At 39.1% G+C, this 21,314-nt stretch overlaps 1 protein-coding gene across 1 annotated transcript; it reads left to right on the top strand.

Annotated features, from left to right (window-relative positions):
- The first annotated feature begins 16,251 nt into the window (after positions 1 to 16,251).
- On the top strand, positions 16,252 to 19,024 carry LOC134219347 (elongation of very long chain fatty acids protein AAEL008004-like). Its single transcript, XM_062698067.1, has 5 exons — positions 16,252 to 16,407; positions 16,481 to 16,605; positions 16,670 to 16,863; positions 16,939 to 17,182; positions 18,490 to 19,024. Exons 2-5 carry the CDS (start codon positions 16,545 to 16,547, stop codon positions 18,798 to 18,800), a joined length of 810 nt encoding a protein of 269 aa, XP_062554051.1. The 5' UTR covers positions 16,252 to 16,407; positions 16,481 to 16,544; the 3' UTR covers positions 18,801 to 19,024.
- Positions 19,025 to 21,314: the final 2,290 nt, after the last annotated feature.

Raw genomic sequence — 21,314 nt, 5'->3', positions numbered from 1 at the left:
TCATTGGTTTGATTAGTCCGAAAGTTCCAAGCTTCGATAACATATGACAAGCTCCAAAAATAGGGTTTAATGTCTCCTCAATGGTTTAAACGTTTGTTTTGTTTATCATAGCACAAATGGTCAATCAAAATTGATAAAAAATATGGTTGGAATGTGGCTTAATAGTAAACTTTGGGATGGAGGGGAAATGCTGTCCAAATGAATCTTGTCCCTTATCCCTATGTCAAAATGTTTGTATTTTTATTTCAGAAGCAAAACTTTTGATGTTTTTTCGAGAGCATCAAAAACTTCATACGCGTATTTACTTTTTCAGCTGGTTGGATATACATACTAGCTGAATGTACCCGGTCTTGCCCGGAATTGCCAGTTTGATTTAGTTTCTGATGCATTAGTTCCGGTGCATGAACTTTCACTAATACTAAATTGTTCGTTTCTTAGAGAATACCCTCCTCTCCATTTTCCTTGATGACCCTTCCAACCCTCTATAAGAGTCTCCTTAAATAAAAGAACATATATTTCAAATTGATTAAAATCTATTCATGCAATTAAAAGTTATAATGAATTGATTGTTTCGCATCGGCTTCCTCCTTTTCCAATGACCCTCCAACCCCAAGTAATCGCCTCCTCAAGATAAGAAAAATTTGTGTATCAGGTTTGATAGAAATCGACCCAAGTTATAATGAATTGTTCGATTTCTATCAAATACACCTCCCGCCACATCCTCCCCCTTTTTCCTTTCCTCATGATAAATATATGTAAAGGACTTAAAACTAAATTTGATAAACTCATTGGGTACAAGCGTCCTAATAGATGCCTGTTCGGAGTGTAAGCAACGAACCCTGAACCTCTCCCTGCACTCATCAAAGCGTTCATGTAATGTTTTCATCCTGGTCAGACGATGGACCTCAGATGTTCTTGTACTGAGAGGGGTGTTCATAATTTGCTTTGGAATTTATTTTGAACCTGTTACAGTTTTACATGGTAGGATTTGGCGCATCTCTCTCAGACCAGCATGCCGTATTCGATCACGGGGAGGATGATTTGCTTGTAGACGGCATGCTTATTTTCCAGGAACAATGACGGCTGATGGCTGATAAAAAGGAGACAATAGTTTCAACAAAGCGTTAAACATTGTCACTGTTTTGTCAATCTGTTGCCTAAAAATAAGGCAACACCACTGTCGATGGTCAAGGTACCCTAGAAGCACATATGTTCCATCTAGATTTCTGCAACTCATATGTGACCAGATTCAGTCACAATCAAGCTGTTGCAACTATTTTTGTCTGACTTGTGCTGCTGCATTGAGGGTGATTTTACAATCCTCAGGCGGAACATGGTTAGAGGATTTGAAGTGAGGAAGATGATGACCTGGGTTTTCGCCGTGTCAATGCAGATTTTCCAGCTGGCGAGGTACTCTGCCAGGTAGATCTGTGCGCCGAAGTATTTGTGAACGGCGGCGGCGTAAGACCATTTTTACACCGTCGGCGGCATCACGCCGTAAGCCATGTTCGGCGGCGGCGGCGGCGGCGTGAATCGGCGTGAAGAATTTTGAGCTGAGAAATCATGCTTATCTATCATGCTTTTTTTTTTTTAATTTTAGTGTTTTTTGTACAATTGCTAGCTACAGTCAGACTGGGGGTGAACATCCTAATAGCTATAGCTGGTATCTCCACAGCAAAAGTTTACACTACATCCTCCACTAGGAGATTGCCGCATCACAGCCACAAGTGCATTGACAAGTGCTTCGGATATAAATCCAGAAAATCGTTTAGAAATTTCTCAAGATATTCCGCAGAAAATTCGAAAAAGGAAATCTAAGAATAAATTCAGAGTTTGAAATGAAATCCTTTAGAACTTCTTCCCAAAATTCCCTTGAAAATTTATTTGGCTATTCCTTCAGAAATTCTTTCTGAAATTTCTCTAAAAGTTCCTTCACGAATTTCCTTGGATATCATTTTTGGGATTGCTTCGGAAATTCCTTTACGAAGTCTTTGGGATTTCTTCAGAAATTCATTTGAAAACTTCTTTGAGAATTCTTGTGTAAATTCCTTTAAGAATTCCTTAGAAAATACCCATAAAAAAATCTTCAAGAATTTCTATAGGAATACCTACGGACACTGTTTTAGGAATACATTCGGAAATCCCTTTAGGAGAAATCCTTCGGAATTTGATTGAGGATTTTTTTTTTTGAAACTCTTTCAGGAATTTGTTTTAGGAATTTCTAATATAAATTCTCCCAATAATTGCTTAAAGAATTTATTCGAAAACTATATAAGATATTTTTGGTATTCTTTCGAAATTTATTAAATCGAAATTTTTATTTAGTACTTTCTCCTTCGGGCATTCCTTCGGAAATTTCTGTAGATCTTCGAAAATTTCTTTTCAAATTCTTTTAAGAATTCTTTCTCTTCAAAAGTTCTTTTGGGAATTTTTCGGAAATTTTTTTTGTAAATTCCTTCATTTTTTTAAAACCTTTGTTCAAGTTTTTTTTAATTGAAAATAAGTTCAATACTCAAATACCTTTGGAATTTTTTCGAAAATTCCATTAGAAATTCCTCCAAATTAGAATTATTTCCGGAGTTATTCTCGCAGTAATTTTGTATGGTTTACTGAAGGAATTTCCTAAGGCACTTCAGGAGGAAGTTCAAAAGAAATTTCCGAAACAAATTAAAAAGGCCTTTCCAGAGGGTTTTCTGCAGGAATCTCTGGATTAATGTTCAAATTATTTCCTGGTGGTTTTTCTTAAGAGATTTTCGAAGAAATTCCTAGAGGAATTTCCGACTAAATTCTTGAAGGAATAAAAGAAAAAACCTGAAAATTTTCAAACAAAATTTTTAAGTGATTTTTCAAACAAATAGCTATTGGAATTTACATAGAAATTCCTATATTTCTCCAGGAATTTCTTCGAAAGTTCGGACAGTAGTAAAACAAACTCAGTTTTGACTCTAGATTCAAGACTACATGCCAAGAAAAACTCCCAAAATATCGAGATTGCGGATATTCGGATATTCTCAAGAATTTCTTGGGAATCTACTTCAAAAGTTTTTTCAAAAAATTCTTCAGATTTTTTTCGTAAATACCTTAAATAATTTCATAAGAAATGCATTCTGGAATTAATTCGGTAAGCCATCAAGAAACTCATTCTTGTATACCTTCAAAAGTTCCGTCAGGATCGGGAATTTCTCCAGGTATTCATTCAAAAAAGCTCCACAAATGAAAACAGGTTTTTTATTTGAAATTTCCTTCAGGAATTGGTTCAGAACTTCTTAGAACCCTAAGAAATTTCTTTTGCAATTCTTCTGGAAAGTCCTTCAAAATTATTCTAAGATCAATTCTGACAATGCCATAAGGAATTCCTTCAAAAAATCTTTTTAAAATACTGGATATCATGCGCCCTTCCTCAAAGAAGCCAGCCCTCAAAATGCTAAAAAAGGATTGTGAATCTATTTATTGGTCTGTTAGATTACACTGTTGAAATAGGGAGTGAGGGGTTGTTTCATTTTTGTTACGATTTGTCACAGAAAATATGGGGGGTGGGGTCCTTCAAAATATTGTTACGCGTAACAAAGTAAATGCATAAAGAAAAATATTGAAATTTCAAAAAATTGTTTATATTCTTTGAAATAGCATTACATATACATAACATAAATATAATATTTTTTTGTAGCGTGCTTCCAATTCTACTAAAATTAAGATTTTTTTTTTCAAAAAAACAGCTTTTGTTACGCGTTACGCATAGGGGTGGGGGTAGTTCTGAAAAGTGTTATATATTGTTACGAGGGAGTGGGGGGTTCTTAAAAATAACGTTTTTCGCGTTATGTTATATTCGAACAGACCCCTATCTCGCGGGCTCCACGTAAGTGTATCTGCTTACGGGTCCTCCACCTCCGTTTTTTGCCCTTCACACAGCAGTGCATTGAAAGCAGAATAATTGTAATTAAATTCGACTGTACTGTTGAGTGGAGCTTAGGGTGGTTCAAAAAATCGATTTTGCTCCACAGTGCTTCTCTGATTCTTTAGCATGATCTGAGTGTCCTCCTGAAATTTGAGCTCATTTGGATTAAAACTGATTTAGCACAAGCCGTTTCAAGTTTGCATGCAAATTAGTATGGGGAAATTTATTTTTTCATTATACTGTTATTGACGTTTCCCCATTAAGCCCAGGTTAATAGAAAACCTACATAGAACATGGTAAAGAACCAGATGAGCACTGTGGAGCAAAATCGATTTTTTTAAACCACCCTAGTGGAGCTGTATGCAGACCAAGACTCAAGCTAGGATGGTGGATAACTTCATAACATACTTTTAAAAATTTCTACAAAATTTGTTCGAAAATTATTTTAACAATTCCACTGGAATTTTCCCATGTGTCCATAAGACATTCCATTCCCTCGGAAATTCATCTAGTAATTTCTTCGGAGTTACCTCCGCCATTTCCTTCCAAAATTCCAGGACGAATATTTATATATCTTGGTACGATTTCCTAGAGCAATTTCCAAAGAAACCCCTAAAGGAATTACCGACATTCTTAAATTTCTTAAAGAATTGCTTAGGACATTCCTCCGATATTTTCTTCGGAATTTTCTCCAGGGTTTTCTTCAGAAAATCCTCTAGAAATTACTACGGAGATAAATCCAGAAATTCCTCAAGACTCTCAGAAATTTCTTCATGTATTCCTTCAGAACTTCCTCCAGGACTTCTTTCGGAAATTATTTCAGGGAAACCAAGAAATTTCTTCTGGAATTGTTTAGCAAAATAAATCGAAACCTGGCAGCCAAAGTACCGGTACTACAAGTGTCAAACCGATGTTTCTAGTGAAATGCACTACAACATGATGTATAAATTATGACCAATTGTTGCTTGTTGAAGCATAATTTGGCAAAATAATTTAAATGACTACAACGCCACTAGTGTTCTACTACTTAGGGGCAAGCCAGAGTAAACGCGTCGTGTCGCATCGCTCGTCGCGTTTACTCTGGCTTGCCGCTTATGCTTCTACTGATTGGAAGTTCATCGCTACGCTCGTTGATTTGTAGGTCTGTAGCCAAGAAGCTCTTGGATGACCTAACATTTAACACGACAATGCGGGTAAGAGTGACAGAGATAAAAGCAAACAAATCTGACGCCTGCGATGGTGTCGTGTGCATTGGAACTCGCTCCGCTGATTGAGACCCGGAATGTTCTTGCCGACAGACAGCTGTTGATGATTTTCACCAGGTAGCTGGGGACGATTGTAGCGTTGTAGTTTGTACACTCGGACGATTGCCTTCTCGAAATCGAGCAAGGCTATGATTGATGTTTCAGAGATAGACTTGATATTGATGGCTGCATTGGAATTCAAACTGTTCCTCTAGCAAGATGCTACGATTTTCGGCAGACTCAAGTAGCCAGCGATGAATCGCTTTCCCAAGTAGTTTGGATAATCCTAAAAGGAAGCTGAAGGGACGATAACTTTTGGGATAGAAAAGATGGAGATGACTTTGACTGACTTCCAGGACGATGAAGAAGTAGCTGAGACGTAGATCAGCGAAATGTGCTCGAAAATCGGAGCACTCATGTGCTTAGCTCGAGATTTAGTATGTTGTTGTAGTCTGGGGCCTACATGTTTTTCGATGTTTTGATATAGGCCTTCAATTTGTCTAACTCTTCCGAGAAGTCGTTTGGAGTAAGATGGATGTTGTTCGCATGGGTTAGGGACAAAAGGTCGAAGTGACGAATGGTCGAGAATGCCAAAACGTCGAGAGGGACAAAAGGCCGAAAGGTGCTTCTTCCCTTTTTCCTTATATCTTCTTAATTCTTGCTTCTACATTCTTCCTTCCTCTCTTTTCCTTCACTCTTCCACATAATTCCTTTTTGCCTTTCTCGTATACTAAGTATACGGTAAAGGCTATATGATCGCTCCAAAAACAAACTTTTTATAGAAGGCCCGGAGACCCATAGTATTATATACCAATCGACTCAGTTCGACGAATTGAGGTGATGTCTGTGTGTGTGTGTGTGTGTGTGTGTGTGTGTGTGTGTATGTGTGTGTGTGTGTGTGTGCGCGCACAACACCACGCAAAAAATGTCACTCATTTTCGGGCACTTATCCTCAACCGATTTGCTTGCAACAAATTGCATTCGACGCAGAATCCTTTCCCATTGTTTCCTATTGAAAATTGGTCAGGTCGGACTATGGGATCGGAAGTTATGGCCAAAATACAAATTTATACGTAAAAACTGCGTAAAAAATGTCACTCATTTTTCGGGCACTTATCCTCAACCGATTTGCTTGCAACAAATTGCATTCGACGCAAAATCCTTTCCCAATGTTTCCTATTGAAAATTGGCCAGGTCGGACTATGGGATCGGAAGTTATGGCCAAAATACAAATTTATACGTAAAAACCGCGTAAAAAATGTCACTCATTTTTCGGGCACTTATCCTCAACCGATTTGCTCGCAACAAATTACATTCGACGCAGAATCCTTTCCCATTGTTTCCTATTGAGAATTGGCCAGGTCGGACTATGGGATCGGAAGTTATGGCCAAAATACAAATTTATACGTAAAAATCGCGTAAAAAATGTCACTCATATTTCGAGCACTTATCCTCAACCGATTTGCTCGCAACAAATTGCATTCGACGCAGAATCCTTTCCCATTGTTTCCTATTGAAAATTGGCCAGGTCGGACTATGGGTTCGGAAATTATGGCCAAAATACAAATTTATACGTAAAAACCGCGTAAAAAATGTCATTCATTTTTCGGGCACTTATCCTCAACCGATTTGCTCGCAACAAATTACATTCGACGCAGAATCCTTTCACATTGTTTCCTATTGAAAATTGGCCAGGTCGGACTATGGGATCGGAAATTATGGCCAAAATACAAATTTATACGTAAAAATCGCGTAAAAAATGTCACTCATTTTTCGGGCACTTATCCTCAACCGATTTGCTCGCAACAAATTACATTCAACGCAGAATCCTTTCCCATTGTTTCCTATTGAAAATTGGCCAGGTCGGACTATGGGATCGGAAGTTATGGCCAAAATACAAATTTATACGTAAAAACCGCGTAAAAAATGTCACTCATTTTTCGGGCACTTATCCTCAACCGATTTGCTCGCAACAAGTTATATACCAATCGACTCAGTTCGACGAATTGAGGTGATGTCTGTGTGTGTGTGTATGTGTGTGTGTGTGTGCGCACAAAACGACGCAAAAAATGTCACTCATTTTTCGGGCACTTATCCTCAACCGATTTGCTTGCAACAAATTGCATTCGACGCAGAATCCTTTCCCATTGTTTCTTATTGAAAATTGGTCAGGTCGGACTATGGGATCGGAAGTTATGGCCAAAATACAAATTTATACGTAAAAACTGCGTAAAAAATGTCACTCATTTTTCGGGCACTTATCCTCAACCGATTTGCTTGCAACAAATTGCATTCGACGCAAAATCCTTTTCCCAATGTTTCCTATTGAAAATTGGCCAGGTCGGACTATGGGATCGGAAGTTATGGCCAAAATACAAATTTATACGTAAAACCGCGTAAAAATGTCACTCATTTTTCGGGCACTTATCCTCAACCGATTTGCTCGCAACAAATTGCATTCGACGCAGAATCCTTTCCCATTGATTCCTATTGAGAATTGGCCAAGTCGGACTATGTGGTCAAAAGTTATGGCCAAAATACAAATTCATATAAAAAAATCGCGTAACAAATGTCACTCATTTTTCGAGCACTTATCCTCAACCGATTTGCTCGCAACAAATTGCATTCGACGCAGAATCCTTTCCCATTGTTTCCTATTGAAAATTGGCCAGGTCGGACTATGGGATCGGAAATTATGGCCAAAATACAAATTTATACGTAAAAATCGCGTAAAAAATGTCACTCATTTTTCGGGCACTTATCCTCAACCGATTTGCTCGCAACAAATTACATTCAACGCAGAATCCTTTCCCATTGTTTCCTATTGAAAATTGGCCAGGTCGGACTATGGGATCGGAAGTTATGGCCAAAATACAAATTTATACGTAAAAACCGCGTAAAAAATGTCACTCATTTTTCGGGCACTTATCCTCAACCGATTTGCTCGCAACAAGTTGCATTCGACGCAGAATCCTTTCCCATTGTTTCCTATTGAAAATTGACCAGGTCGGACTATGGGATCGGAAGTTATGGCCAAACTACCTTTTTTTAATAGAAAAATCACAAAAAAAATGTCACCTATTTTTCGGACACCTAACCTTGATCGATTTACACGCAACAAGTTGCATTCGACGCAGATTCCTGTCCCATTGTTTCCTATTGAAAATTGTCCAGTTATGGCTAAAATGCAAAATTTTAAGAAAAAATCGCGTAAAGAATGTCACTCATTTTTCGGCATTTATCTTCAGATTATTTGCTCGCAACAAGTTGGATTCGGCGCATAATCCTGTCCCAATGTGGCCTATTGAACATTGGCCAGATCGAAATATGGGATCGGAAGTTATGGCCAAAACACCATTTTTGCCTTTTGTCTACAAAGTATACGAAAAGGCTATATGTTCGCTCCAAAACCAAACTTTTACAGAAGGCCTGGAGACCCATAGTGTTATATACCAATCGACTCAGCTCGATGAACTGAGATGATGTCTCTGTGTGTGTATGCATGTGTGTGCGGTGCGCGCACCAAAAGTGCGAAAAGTTTAGCTCACTTTTTTGGGACTTATCCTCAACCGATTTACTTGCAACAAATTCCATTCGACGCGGGATCCTGTCGTATTGTTTTCTATTGAAAATTTGGAAGATCGGACTATGGGCACAAAAATTATGGCCAAAATGCTTTATGTTATAAAAAGCGCGTAAAAAGTCTAGATCATGTTTAATGCACTTACTCTCAATCGATTGATGGACGCGGAATCCTATTCTATTATTTTCTATAGAAAATTGGCCAGCTTGGACTATTACCTTAGAAATTATGGCCAAAATACTTTTTGCCTTTCTTGTGCTACAAAGTTGTACAGAAAGGCTATAATTTCTCTCCGAAAACGAACTATCGGATGATTCCACACTGATACACTTCCCTCTTCATACGGGAGATTGGCAGAAGGACGGTCATGAGATTTATATCATAACAAATATTGCCCTCCGCTCGCTTGATGGGAATGACATTTTCGTTTTCTTTTTGTATAGTCAGAGCTTCAGTTTAACAAACATCCAAACATCCTTAAAATATATAACTGGGTAACATAAAACAGATTGGAAAAAAGATTGGAAAAGGAAAAAAAATGTAGAAATTCTTATTAGCATATTGTAGATCAAGTTGAAAATCGAACCGAGATCTCGCGTTTTCAACTGGATCTACAATATCTTTGCTTAAAATAATCCGATTTTCGTAGATCGGACAAAGAAGTTTTTCTTTTTTACTCCTAGCTACTAGCTCATCTACTTTCAAGCAAACACATTTTACGAAGGTCGAGAAAGGCACCATCACCGCTAGGTGGATTAATCTGGGTTTTTTATCTTACTTCTACCTTTTTCATTCTTCAATTTTATTCCTTCTTCCTTCTTATTTCTACCTTCTTCGTTCATCCTTTTTTCCTTATTCCCCTCCCTTCTTCCTCTTTCCCTCTTCACTCTTCAACCTTTTGCCCTTTCGACCTTTTGTCAGGAGTTATCGAGCGCTCCGTGGGACCGAGGCTTGAATTTTAAAATTTTGGATTGAATTTAATAATCAATATCCAGAACGGCTTAGGCCGGTCGCAATGCTGTTGGGTTTTGTATGGCGTGTTTCTAGATCAAACTGAAACTGAAACTACCAGTTCGCACCGCAGAGTTGTAGTTTTATTTTTCGAGCACTTTTTGAAACTGATTTGCAACTGCTCGACTGTTTGTTGTAAATATGACCTGATTTGAAACTGGAATGGAACTGAGTTTTTAATTTATTTAATAGTGTTTGTGTGTCTCAGGCGATAGACAAACTCATTGTTGTTTGTTTGCGAGAGAAAAACTACCGCGGAAAATGTTAGTTTGTTATGTTTTTGCGTTTTGGAAAAATAAAACCAATTTTTATTTTGTTTACAACTCTGCGTTGCGGGCACCAAGTTGTAGTTTTATTTTGACAGCTATAAATATTGTAACTTCCAGCAGTACCAAACTGAAACTGCAACTTTAGCATTGGGACCGGCCTAAAGCACAGTCTGGGTGAGCGCGGATTTTATTGGAGAAATCACTATTTCTGAAGATCACAATTCTGACCTGAATGATTCTTGTCAAGCGATTGCAACTGCGAGTCACAATTCACAACCAAACCTTTCATGAGTGTATTAATAGTTAGGGTGTTGCTTATCTGTTGAGCCGTTGCTACATGTTATGCACGGGCCTGGGAAAGCACGCTGTTAGTACATGTTGTCGCCCACGCACTATTGGAACCAGCTCCAGTAGACTAGATACTAGTTTCGCCGGACATGTTGATCACGATTTACCGAGGAGTTCACTTCCGCCACCAACGGGCAGATGACTGGCTGCGAGATGTGGTCGTTCATGTTTGTGATGTACAGGTCGTGTATTGCATGGACTTCGAACCGACTCGGCCGACTGAGAGAATCCGGACTCAGTATCGTGTAGTTGCCTTCCTCCATGTCGTTGCTCCAGATGGTGTGGTTTCGTCTGCCGAGACTATGGCCCTAGGCTTGATGATTCCCATTCAGCTCGTCAGCAATGATGAACGGACCTTGCCTCCGCTTTAGATTCATGGTGTCACTCCGAAAGACTTTGAGTTGGGCAGTTCGCCGCGATGAGCTTGATTGGGCCGACAGAAGTGGTAACATCGACACCGATGGTCTCGATGTCACTCAGCTGAAAGCTAGGCAGCAGGCGACAGTTGATGTTGTAGCGAAGAGTGATGGCCACGATGGAATAAGGAGTAAGGTCGGTCGATGCGAAAGTCCGGAATGTAGGCGTTCATTTTCGGTTTTTAGATGCGTTTCGGTCATACACGTTCATTTCTATTTTCTTCTCTTCAAGGAAATCCTCGATTGTTTGGCTCTTGGGAGAGCAAGCGTTCCAGTTGGCCAGGCCCAACCTAGCAGTCTTTTTCAATGATGTGGAGTGGAGGAGATGCATCCGGTGATACAGTTTAGTTCACCCGTTGTTGACGGAATCCAGTAGAAGGGTGCTGGAGTCATTCGCTGGTGGATGGAGCCGGTGGTGCTGGATATTGACCCAACGCAGCTACTGCAGTCGCTGGTGCGGCTGTAACGGTGGGAATTGAAAACGCTCGACAGGCAGCCGGGATGTCCATATAGTTTACCCCGTTGAACTCAGGAACACGGTTGTTTTTCGGCAGTGTCCTGGTGGAAGCCTTCTTCCGGATTTCCACCCGCTTGAGATAGCTCTTGGTGGTGGCACGATGTTTGTCGCCGCAGTTGGCGCACTTCAGATAGGCCTTCTCCATCTTGTCGCACTGAACCGTTGGGTGCCACATTTGTTGCAGCGAGGCTTCTTGTGGCAGTTCCGGGTGCTGTGCCCGAAGTTGAATCAGGTCGATATTGCTCATAATCAATGAAGATATTATTTGAATCATTTGTTTGAGAAACTGCATAAATCCATTTTACACAATTTTGAGAAAACAACAAAAAACTTTTTTTTAACAAATTGGCACCGAATCTTTCGATTTCTTCGATACAGATCAATAGTTTTCGCTAAAACTCAACATCCTGGGGTACTTTCAGTGTGAAAACTGTAAGCAATACTCCATAATTGCTCTTCAAAGTGCGTGTACATATGTAGTTCCTCGAAAAAAAAACAGAAAAAAATTTCATACATTCCAGAAAAAAAATATTTTTTTTGTATTTTTTACCAGAAATAGGTTCAGAATATATATGGGGCTTACCAGAGAGGGTTCAGAATATATTGGGGCTGTCCATATACCACGTGGACAGGTTTTGATCAGTTTAAAATACTCCGCTCCCCCAGGGTGGACAACTGCTCATATAAATACTCAAAAATTTGTATGAACCGTGGACATTCGCCATACACCCCCTCCCCCCTAAACTGTCCACGTGGTATATGGACAGCCCTTAAATATCTCATTCTGGCCAAAAATGTTACATATGCAGTTTCTTAAACAACCGGTTCATATATAACGCCGATTAGCCTAAAGCACTGTCAGGTGGAGGAGCTGTTCTCCAGATGGCTCAGGTGATGTTGGTCTAGGCTGACCAGATCATTTCGGTGATAAACGGAACAAACGCACTTGCAAAACAGGACATGTTAAAATAAAGCCCGTGACAAAATTCAAGAGCTTTGGAAATTTCAAAATTTATGCGCCTAATTTTAATTTTTCGTGTAAGAACTTAGAGATTTTTTTTAGAGTGGATCATTTACCACCATAACCTTCTATATTGTATTAAGCACGCTACTGACATCCTATTGTTTAGCCCATCGCCAGATGTCCTGGGTTATATTTTTTTTCATACTGCGTTTCAATTATGACAGCGGTCTATGTCTATTGATGATGATGACATCGCGCTTGTCACCGGCTTGTTATTAAGTTAGTTGTGGAAAAATATTGAGCCACAAATATTTCATTCTTCAATGGGGTGCAAACAAAAACACAAAAGAATAAAAAAATTTACATTTTTCAAAATATTTTTTTTAAATTGTGGAATTTTGAATTTTATTTTGATTCACTCTTAAACATGTATTAAGGATTTTATTACTGACCATTATCAGAAACTTTTCCTATCCTGAACAATTGAAAATAACAAAAAATAGTATTGAACAATTTAAAATAACAAAAAAGTGTATTTTTTTGTTATTTTGAATTGTTCAGGATAGGAAAAGTTTCTGATAATTTATTATTTTCAATTGTTCAGGATAGGGAAAGCTTCTGATAACGGTCAGTAATAAAATCTTTAATGCATGTTTAAGTGTGAATCATAATTAAATTTCAAAATTCAACATTTAAAAAAATGTATTTTGAAAAATGATTATTTTTTTATACTATTTTTAAAATAGTCAAAGTACCATCTAAAGCCGGTCTGGGCCGGTTATAAGATCAATCCAAAAAGAAATAAAGTCGATACAGTGGCGTAGCCAGAAAATTGGTCTGGGGGGGGTTTTCTGAACATTTTTTTTTTCGAAAAAAAAAAATTCTTCCAAAAATCTTGTCTCTGGGGGGGGTTTTAACCCCAAAACCACCCCCGTGGCTACGCCACTGAGTCGATAACAAAACACTGAAGAAGTTTTTAAGTAAAAAACGAAATACGTATCTATTTGATACAAAAGTGAATATAGCGGAAGTAAATGCAATAGTTAAGTATTTGAACCTTGTTGAAATAAAGTTGGTTTCTTCCCCGAGAAGAAAAAGCACCATTGAGTTCCACACACAAAAGATTCGATTAGTTTCGTCGATGAGTGGTTGCGCAGCAAGAAGCTGCAGCTGGCGCATCATCAAACTGAGAGGATAATCGCCAACAACCGGAAATCGGTGCAGTAGTAGTCTATGAGGCTGTCATCACGTCCATGAGAAACAAATCAAACAATAGGGGATGTGCTCGACAATAAACTGAGCTTCAGCAGTCATGTTGACTAGGACTGCAGCGCGTCGACGGCGATAGCGGCACTATTATCGAGCATAATGCCGAACAATTCTGGGATGTACTGTAGTCTAGCAAGCGCAGGCTACTGGCCAGCGTGTTGGTTTTAAAACTGCGGTATGGAGGTCCAGTCTGGGTGTTGAGTGCAGACTACAACGTCCGAAAACTGGATAAAGCTATGTCCATTTAGAATCCGGAATAATAAAATCATCTGTATCTCGGTAACGGATTGACGTACAAATAAGGTTAATACATTAAAACAAGGGTAATTCACTGTACTTTGAGGATAAATTATTGATACAAATAATTTCTTCTTGTTTCTAGTGAAAATTCGTACCTTCTTCTGTATTCTTCTCATCAAAAGTTGCACACCTCCGGAGTCAACTTCCTTGGCACATTTGTTTCACATTTTGGTCATCTGAGTCGCGTCCCGAGCTGTTTTTCCACTTTTCTTAAGCTTCCACTTCATTACTGCCCAAAATGTCTCGATGGGCCGGAGCTGTGGGCAGTTGGGTGGATTTATGTTTTTATCGATGAAATCTTCGTTATTATCGCGGTACCACTGGATGACTTCCCGGCTGTAGTGGCAACTCGCCAAATCTGGCCAAAACTTCGCGAGACCTTTATGGGCTTTATGGAAGGTCGACCGCGGTTTTTGAGACAGGTTTTTTTTTCTCTCCTTTCGGCTTCCATCTGGAATAATTTTAGACACGATGCACGAAACTCCGTGAAATTTATACCACAGCAAGTGGGCGCCTAGATAGACAAACCGCTGTAAAAGAATTCTTGCAGCGGTCACTTTCCGTGCCGCTGCATAACAATAGATGATTCCGGATTCTAAATGGACATAGCTTTAACACTCATAGCCTAATGTGCCTGAGTGTCATCATCGCATACCTCGACGTATCTCGCGAGGCAGCATGCGTACTCGCGGGCATGATGCCCATCAAACTGGTGTCCAAGGAAGACGGGGAGTTCTACGCTCTGAAGAGCACCGATAATGCCCAAAGAAATATCAAGCCATCAACTGCAGTTAAATGATAGAGGGGATAAGACAACTCGACCAATAGTTGGTGGACAGTGGTCAAAATCTGTGAACCTTGCTCACAAAACGAGAAGTAGGCAATGCAAAATACTCGCGAACACTTGTTTTGCCTTTTTCTTGCCTACCTACTACTCGCAGAGAAAACACAAAAATGAACTCAGAAAAATGTTCGTGGAGCTTCGCGAGTGATTTGGAATAGTTTGCAAAATGTCATAAAACAACCTCGGAACATGTTTATCACAGATGTTCGAGCAAGAACACATTTGTTTATTGTTATTGTGTTTATCTCAAGTGAAGTTTATCCATTGTATTCGAAGTAACCACAAATACTCGCGACCGTGATTTTTACTCGCAAACAAAATACTGCCCTGCTTTTTGTCTTTGCTCTGCCCGTACTCGCGAACAAAGCAAGCGCCAGAAAAATGCAGGCGGTAGGTTCGCGCGAGTATGGCATTTTTGGTAGGCCCAATTACACTCTTTTCTTACTCGTGAATTTTCAGTTATTCGAAATTCGAAGTTATGGTCAATATAGCATTTAGCTTCCCAAATTGGTTTGCTTTGTAACGTTAATTGAATTTATAAAAAAAATGACGTGATTTATGAACGATCTCTAAAGGGAGGGGGTGCTATAAATTATATATTCATGCTTTTTCGACCATACCCAGCTAACACTAATTATAAAATCACTTTAAAAGTCCAATTTTTTTTTTGACCGCTCGCTTGTATGGGGATCCCCCATAGCGCAACATTTAGTCCAAAAAGTTTCGGCCAGGATTAACAGACCTCATGAAGAGATGAACTTTGGTAAAATACTTTTGATAAAAAATAACTTTTTACTTGGGTAAAGCAAGTGCATAAAAACAGGAATTAGTTTGCCTCAAATATTTATAAATATTTAAAATGAGTTACAACTTTTAAGTAAATTCGATTGAATAGTTATCTGTATTTTTTTTTCAGATGAACTCACCAAGATTGGCGCGGAATAGCTGGCTACTTGCCTGCACAAACTGATAGTCAGAATCTGGGAAACAATACAGCTACCGGAGTATGTATTATATTGTACGGTGGGGTTCTTATGTCCCATCTACTACGAAGGCGACAAGCTGGAGTGTGAGAACTTTCGAGCGATCACCATCCTAAATGCCACCTTACAAAGTGATATCACAGATTAATTTCCGTTGTCAGTCACCATAAATGTGTCCTGGATTTTGCAAAACCGTTTTCCGCCAATTCAAACACCATGCGGCTCCACTGACTCGGTGAAAACGAACGCTTTCCTGAATTTATGATGCATCTCGGAGAAGCCAGGTTGTACAACCGGGCAGTTAGTTGGAATTAATTGAAGCGTGACAGTTGAACTTTTTGTGTGACGTACGTGTTCAATTCCCCCAATTATTTAAAATAATTGCTAAATTTCCAAACAACATAATTTAATTGTCATCATTTATGCACTCAGGTGAACAGGCACAACAGTGTCGTTCGAGCACGGTCATGCTGTGATTTATACTTCTAATCCATATTCAAATACTTGATACGACTTTCTCTAAGTTGTGCGCAAGACACCAGTACATTAAATTTGAACTGTTTCGCAAAATGTTGTACGTGGATATCTATTGCGGCAACATGCTTTCGCAAGCAACCGCTCAGACCGTCGACGACTGTCTGTCGAGGAGCACTTCTTTCTTTTGCCGTCGTCGGTGACCAGCGAGGTGCCCAGGAGTCAAGGCTGTTGACGAAATTCGAGCTATGTGCTTTACTCGGAGCTGCCGCTTGAATTAGAGCTAATAGGTAATTACCAAATATCGGGCGAGCTGACCTCGGTCACATTGCTTTTATAAATTTAAATTCATCCGCTGGGCAGAACGTTAGTTGTAAAGCTATCCTGCGTCGAGGAGCAGGTCGGATCCGGCGTGGTCCGCTTCACAATGGCTCTCGTGATCGATCGGATGTTTGACGAGTTCCAGCAGTATATGAAAGACCATAGAGGTCTGTTTGTTGAAGAAGTGTTTGATCCGTAGGAAAATTTATTAATTTTTTGAGTTTGTTTCAGATCCGCGAAGTCTAAATTTTCCACTAGTTAATACGACATGGCCAGTACTGACGATAATTGGCACGTACCTCTATGTAGTTCTCCGATGGGGTCCGAAATATATGGAACAACGGAAGGCATATGATCTGAAAACAGTGATTAGGACGTACAACATAGTTCAAGTCGTAGCGAACGGCGGTTACTTTCTGACTGTTGTAAGTATCCTTTTCCGGCGTCATGTGAATTATCATAAATCATTCAGCTTTTGGCAATGCAATGATTACTTGTAGATATCCCTTATGCTACGATGGAAAAATTTCTCCTTTAAATGCCAACCAGTTAACTACAGTGAAACAAAACAAGGATTTGAGGAGTTATACCTATCATACGGATATTTTCTATTGAAAGTGCTGGATTTGGCAGATACGGTATTTTTTGTCTTTCGTAAGAAGCAATCACATGTTTCGTTTCTACACGTATATCATCATGCCATAATGGTGTCACTAAGTTATTTGGCGGTAGTATTTGTTCCAGGTATGTTATTGCTACCTTATCTATGGTGATGGCTCTGACACAGACAAACAGACGTAACAGACGTAACAGACGTAACAGCTGAACCAATTTCTAGGAAAACTGGTTACTTTATTACCATCTTGCGTGCATGTTGCACGAAATAATATTTAGTTTTTTTTAAATGTTAAACATGAAGCTATACGACGCGTGCACCTCTGAATGTGAAATTCAGTCATTTGAATTTGAACCGACCGTTGAGTCGAAGAAAATTTCATCAGTGTTACGTATGTTTGCCTTTTGCTCTAAACTTAGCATCTCCGGATCAAATGATCGATGAACCAAATTATAGTGGTTCCAATTTAATTGAAACATTCCATACGGATTTGATGGAGATGGAGTATTTAAAGTATGTGCTGAAAAATAGTTAAAACCAGGGAATCAATTTTTCGTCGATGCGCATACGAAACAAACGACAAAAGAGAACCAACGACAAAGCTGTGTTTTTTCGGAGATAATAATGACAAAGATCCGAAAAATTTTGTTCACGACAAAAAAGAAGACAATTTTGTTGCTAACTTTTTATTCCGTTATTTTGCATTTTCTCTAGAGCGAATTTCGGTTTTATGCTAACGTAGGTTTTATGCTACTTTCATGGAAATATTCGAGAATCTAACGCTGATTACGAAAATACCCTCGTATTCTCGGAAATATCAGAGCATGTAAGGCAAATGATTCTTGTCATATTGTGTTCAGGTTCTGACAAAGGCTTGTTGCAAGGTACGTTTGTCAGTAACAAACTTTGGTGATGACAAAGGGTGTAGTGTTAGGCGTTGCTCGAATGTTGATTCAATGGTTAAAACCATGCTAGACTCCAGTATACTTTGTAATGGTAGCTATTCGTTAAACTTCATGTTGTTCATTTCTTCAAAACTTGAATTTAAAAAATAATTGGGTATGCAAATCAGTATAGTTTTCAACATGTAGGGTAAGGATCTCGCATTCAGCCACTTCAGTGTATAACCCTTGAAAGTACACATTTGCCAAAAGTAATTGATCAGTTTCAACAGCGTAGGTTAATGAGTATGCCTCTTACTGGAGCTAATAATTCTGTCAAAAATGACTTTACTCGAGGATTTGTACGTTAAGTTTTCCAATTTAGAAGTAATGAAAAAAAAAACCCTTAGAAGCATATTGAAAAAATGTACAGTTTCCCACATGTAGGGTAAGAATCTTGCATTCAGTCCCTTTAGTGTGTATAATCCTTGAAAATACACATTTTTCAAAAGTATGAACTTTTGAAATTTTCTTTTCTCTACTCTTCTCCACAGGTGGTCATGTCATCATGCTCGGCGTCTGGAACTCGCTGGTCCATGCTGTGATGTACTTCTACTACTACTTGGCCTCGTACGGAAGCCAGAGTTCGTGGAAGAAATACCTTACCCGATTGCAACTGGTGCAGTTTGTCCACATGGGTTTCCATTTCGGACGGCCGGCCTTGCTAGGGCTAGATTGTGGGTTTCCGAAGGTTTGGCACTGGGTCGGCTTCCTGCAGGCAGTTTTCATTCTGGGAATGTTTCTGGACTTTTACGTTAAGGCTTATGTGTCGAAAAGTCGAGAAAGTATCAAGAAGATATCGTAGGATTGAGGCGTTTTAGCATCGCTTGTGATACAATACGGGAATGTTTAAGATATAGCAATAGCTCACTACAATATTAAATCAAGATTTTTACATGACTGAAAATAATCATTATAGTTGCTTTTATATAAACTTATACCACGATAGCATGTATTAAAAATCATTTACTGGACTCTTCTTTCAAAATCAGTTTTTCCATGTTAAATAAAATCAAATCTTCATCGTTAGCCTTATTTTCTTTAGTACCTATTGTAAGAAATGTGTTTACATAATAACGTTGCTTTTTCCTCATTATCAGCGGGTTCTAGCAATCTTACGATTAATAGTGAATCAATAGGATTATTGCACAGTTGCTTACCCGTCTATATTCAAAATTAAGGTAAGTACGATTTCCCGCCACGTTGCATCTCCAAATTTCTTTTTTTAAAGACAGGAACACCGTCTTCGACCAGAGATCGTACACACTAAAAACTTAACACCTAGCATGTGACAACGGACGCCGTTCATGAAAAGTTTCCTCCTTATCGGGGCGGTAATCGAACCCACACTCCATAGCACATGCATCTAGACGGTTGACGTCAACCGCACGGCCACGAAACCAACACTTACTCACAATACCTTCTCTTGAAATACTTCCGATCATGCAGACGCGTAGTCAGTCAGTTCATGCATCAAACTGCTTCATTTTGCTTAATCTTTGCAAAATAACGTACCACATAAATGTCATAGACAATGAAAAGGTGGCTAAGCGAACTTGTCTATTCCGACAGTTGTAACGTGATCCGAGGTTAGGAAAACGTTATCAAACGTTACGAATCACGCAAAAAAAAAACTTCCGTACAAAAAATGCAAGGGGAGTGAAGTGGTCTCAAACCCCTAAATATCAACAGTTCCATTAGCTCTGGTTACATGGCCTTCAAATGGGGAAGGGTCATTTGGTTGAAACCCATTCGGTCGAAAGCCATCTGGCCGAAAGTCTTTTTGCCGAAAGGGTCGTTTGCCGAAAGAGTCATTTGGCCGAAAGGGTCATTTGGCCGAAAATATCCCCCTTCATACGGGAGCTTGGCAGAATAAGGGTCGTGTGATATGTGCCATCACAAATATTGCCCTCCGCTCGCTTTCAAATCGACTTCTATGAAAACATTCTTCATGCCTACCGTATCCTAACGGAACTATTAATTCTATACTTTCGCCTCTAATTCTATCATGAACATGTACGTCTAAGTTTGGAAGATGATATTAGCATTTCCATATCATCGAAAATATCGTTTGACCGAATGTATAATTTAGCCGAAGGGTTCGTTTGGCCTAAAGGGGCGTTTGGCCGAATTGGTCATTTGGCCGAAAGGGTCATTAGTACATGAGAAGTGAGAAATGAGGAGTGAGAAGTAAGACGTCTCACTTCTCATTCCTCATTTCTGATTTGTAAGACATCTCACTTCTCACTTCTCGCTATGAAAAGTGAGAAGCGCGAAGTGAGTAGTAGAACGTCTCACTACTCACTTCGCGCTCCTCATTTCTCACTTTTCAAATGAGCTATTCGGCCAAATGACCCTTTCGGCCAAATGACCCTTTCGACCAAATGACTCTTTCGGCCAAATGACCCTTTCGGCCGAACGACACTTTCGGCCGAATGACACTTTCAGCTGAATGACACTTTCGGCCTAATGACCCTTTTGGCCAAATGACCCTTTCAGCCAAATGACCTTTTCGGCCAAACGACCCTTTCAGCCAAATGACCCATTCAGCCAAATGACTTTCAGCCTAATGGTCTGTTTGGCCAAATGGTATATTCGGCCTAGTGGAATTCGACCAAATGGCTTTCGGCCGAATGGGTTTCGGCAAAACGACCCTTCCCCGAAAACCCGCGACTTGTCCGGAAGTCATTATTGTTATTATTGTCTTTGTTAACGAGGTTTTCGGCCCTAGGCCGGTTCACCTTGTGCAGAATTGGGAAAAAGTTTATTTGTTTATTTGTTTATTTGTTTGTATACACTCAACTGACCTACATTGGTCTTATTGAATATCTTAAGACTATTATTTAAACATAAGTAACATAAACTAATACATCAAAACAAACTCAAATAATATTCGAATACACGCATCATGTTAATTGGCATCTTACAATAATCTCATCGTGGAATCAAATAACAACATTGAACATACAAGCGACGAAATCGTCTCAAAATATAATCTACATAATAATGATTTTAATTGACAAGTCCAATCATATTCTATCACACGGGAGGTTTCCAAGTATCGTTTCTTTTATTCACGAACTCTCGAAATTTTATTTCTTTGGGCCATGTAGATGTTTTCATTGCTATCGATTTCAGATTTGAATTTAACACAGCTTTGAATGACACATAATTTAATTCGTTAATATTTCTGTATTTTGGCACCAGTTTCACTACATTACAACAGTACGGCAACGGAGCATTAAGAGTGTGATATCATTACGCTAATATCATTCTCAGTGGCACTTCTGTCTATATTAGTTAAATACAGCGAAAACGT

The sequence above is a fragment of the Armigeres subalbatus genome, chromosome 3, assembly GCF_024139115.2.
Source record: "Armigeres subalbatus isolate Guangzhou_Male chromosome 3, GZ_Asu_2, whole genome shotgun sequence".
Taxonomy (NCBI): Eukaryota; Metazoa; Arthropoda; class Insecta; order Diptera; family Culicidae; genus Armigeres; species Armigeres subalbatus.
This window is presented reverse-complemented; position numbering and strand designations above follow the sequence as displayed.

Coding starts and splice junctions, on each gene's coding strand:
- LOC134219347 (XM_062698067.1), top strand. CDS start 16,545: ATGGCTCTCGTGATCGATCGGATGTTTGACGAGTTCCAGCAGTATATG. Junction 16,606..16,669: donor GTATATGAAAGACCATAGAG/GTCTGTTTGTTG, acceptor AGTTTGTTTCAG/ATCCGCGAAGTCTAAATTTT. Junction 16,864..16,938: donor GCGGTTACTTTCTGACTGTT/GTAAGTATCCTT, acceptor GATTACTTGTAG/ATATCCCTTATGCTACGATG.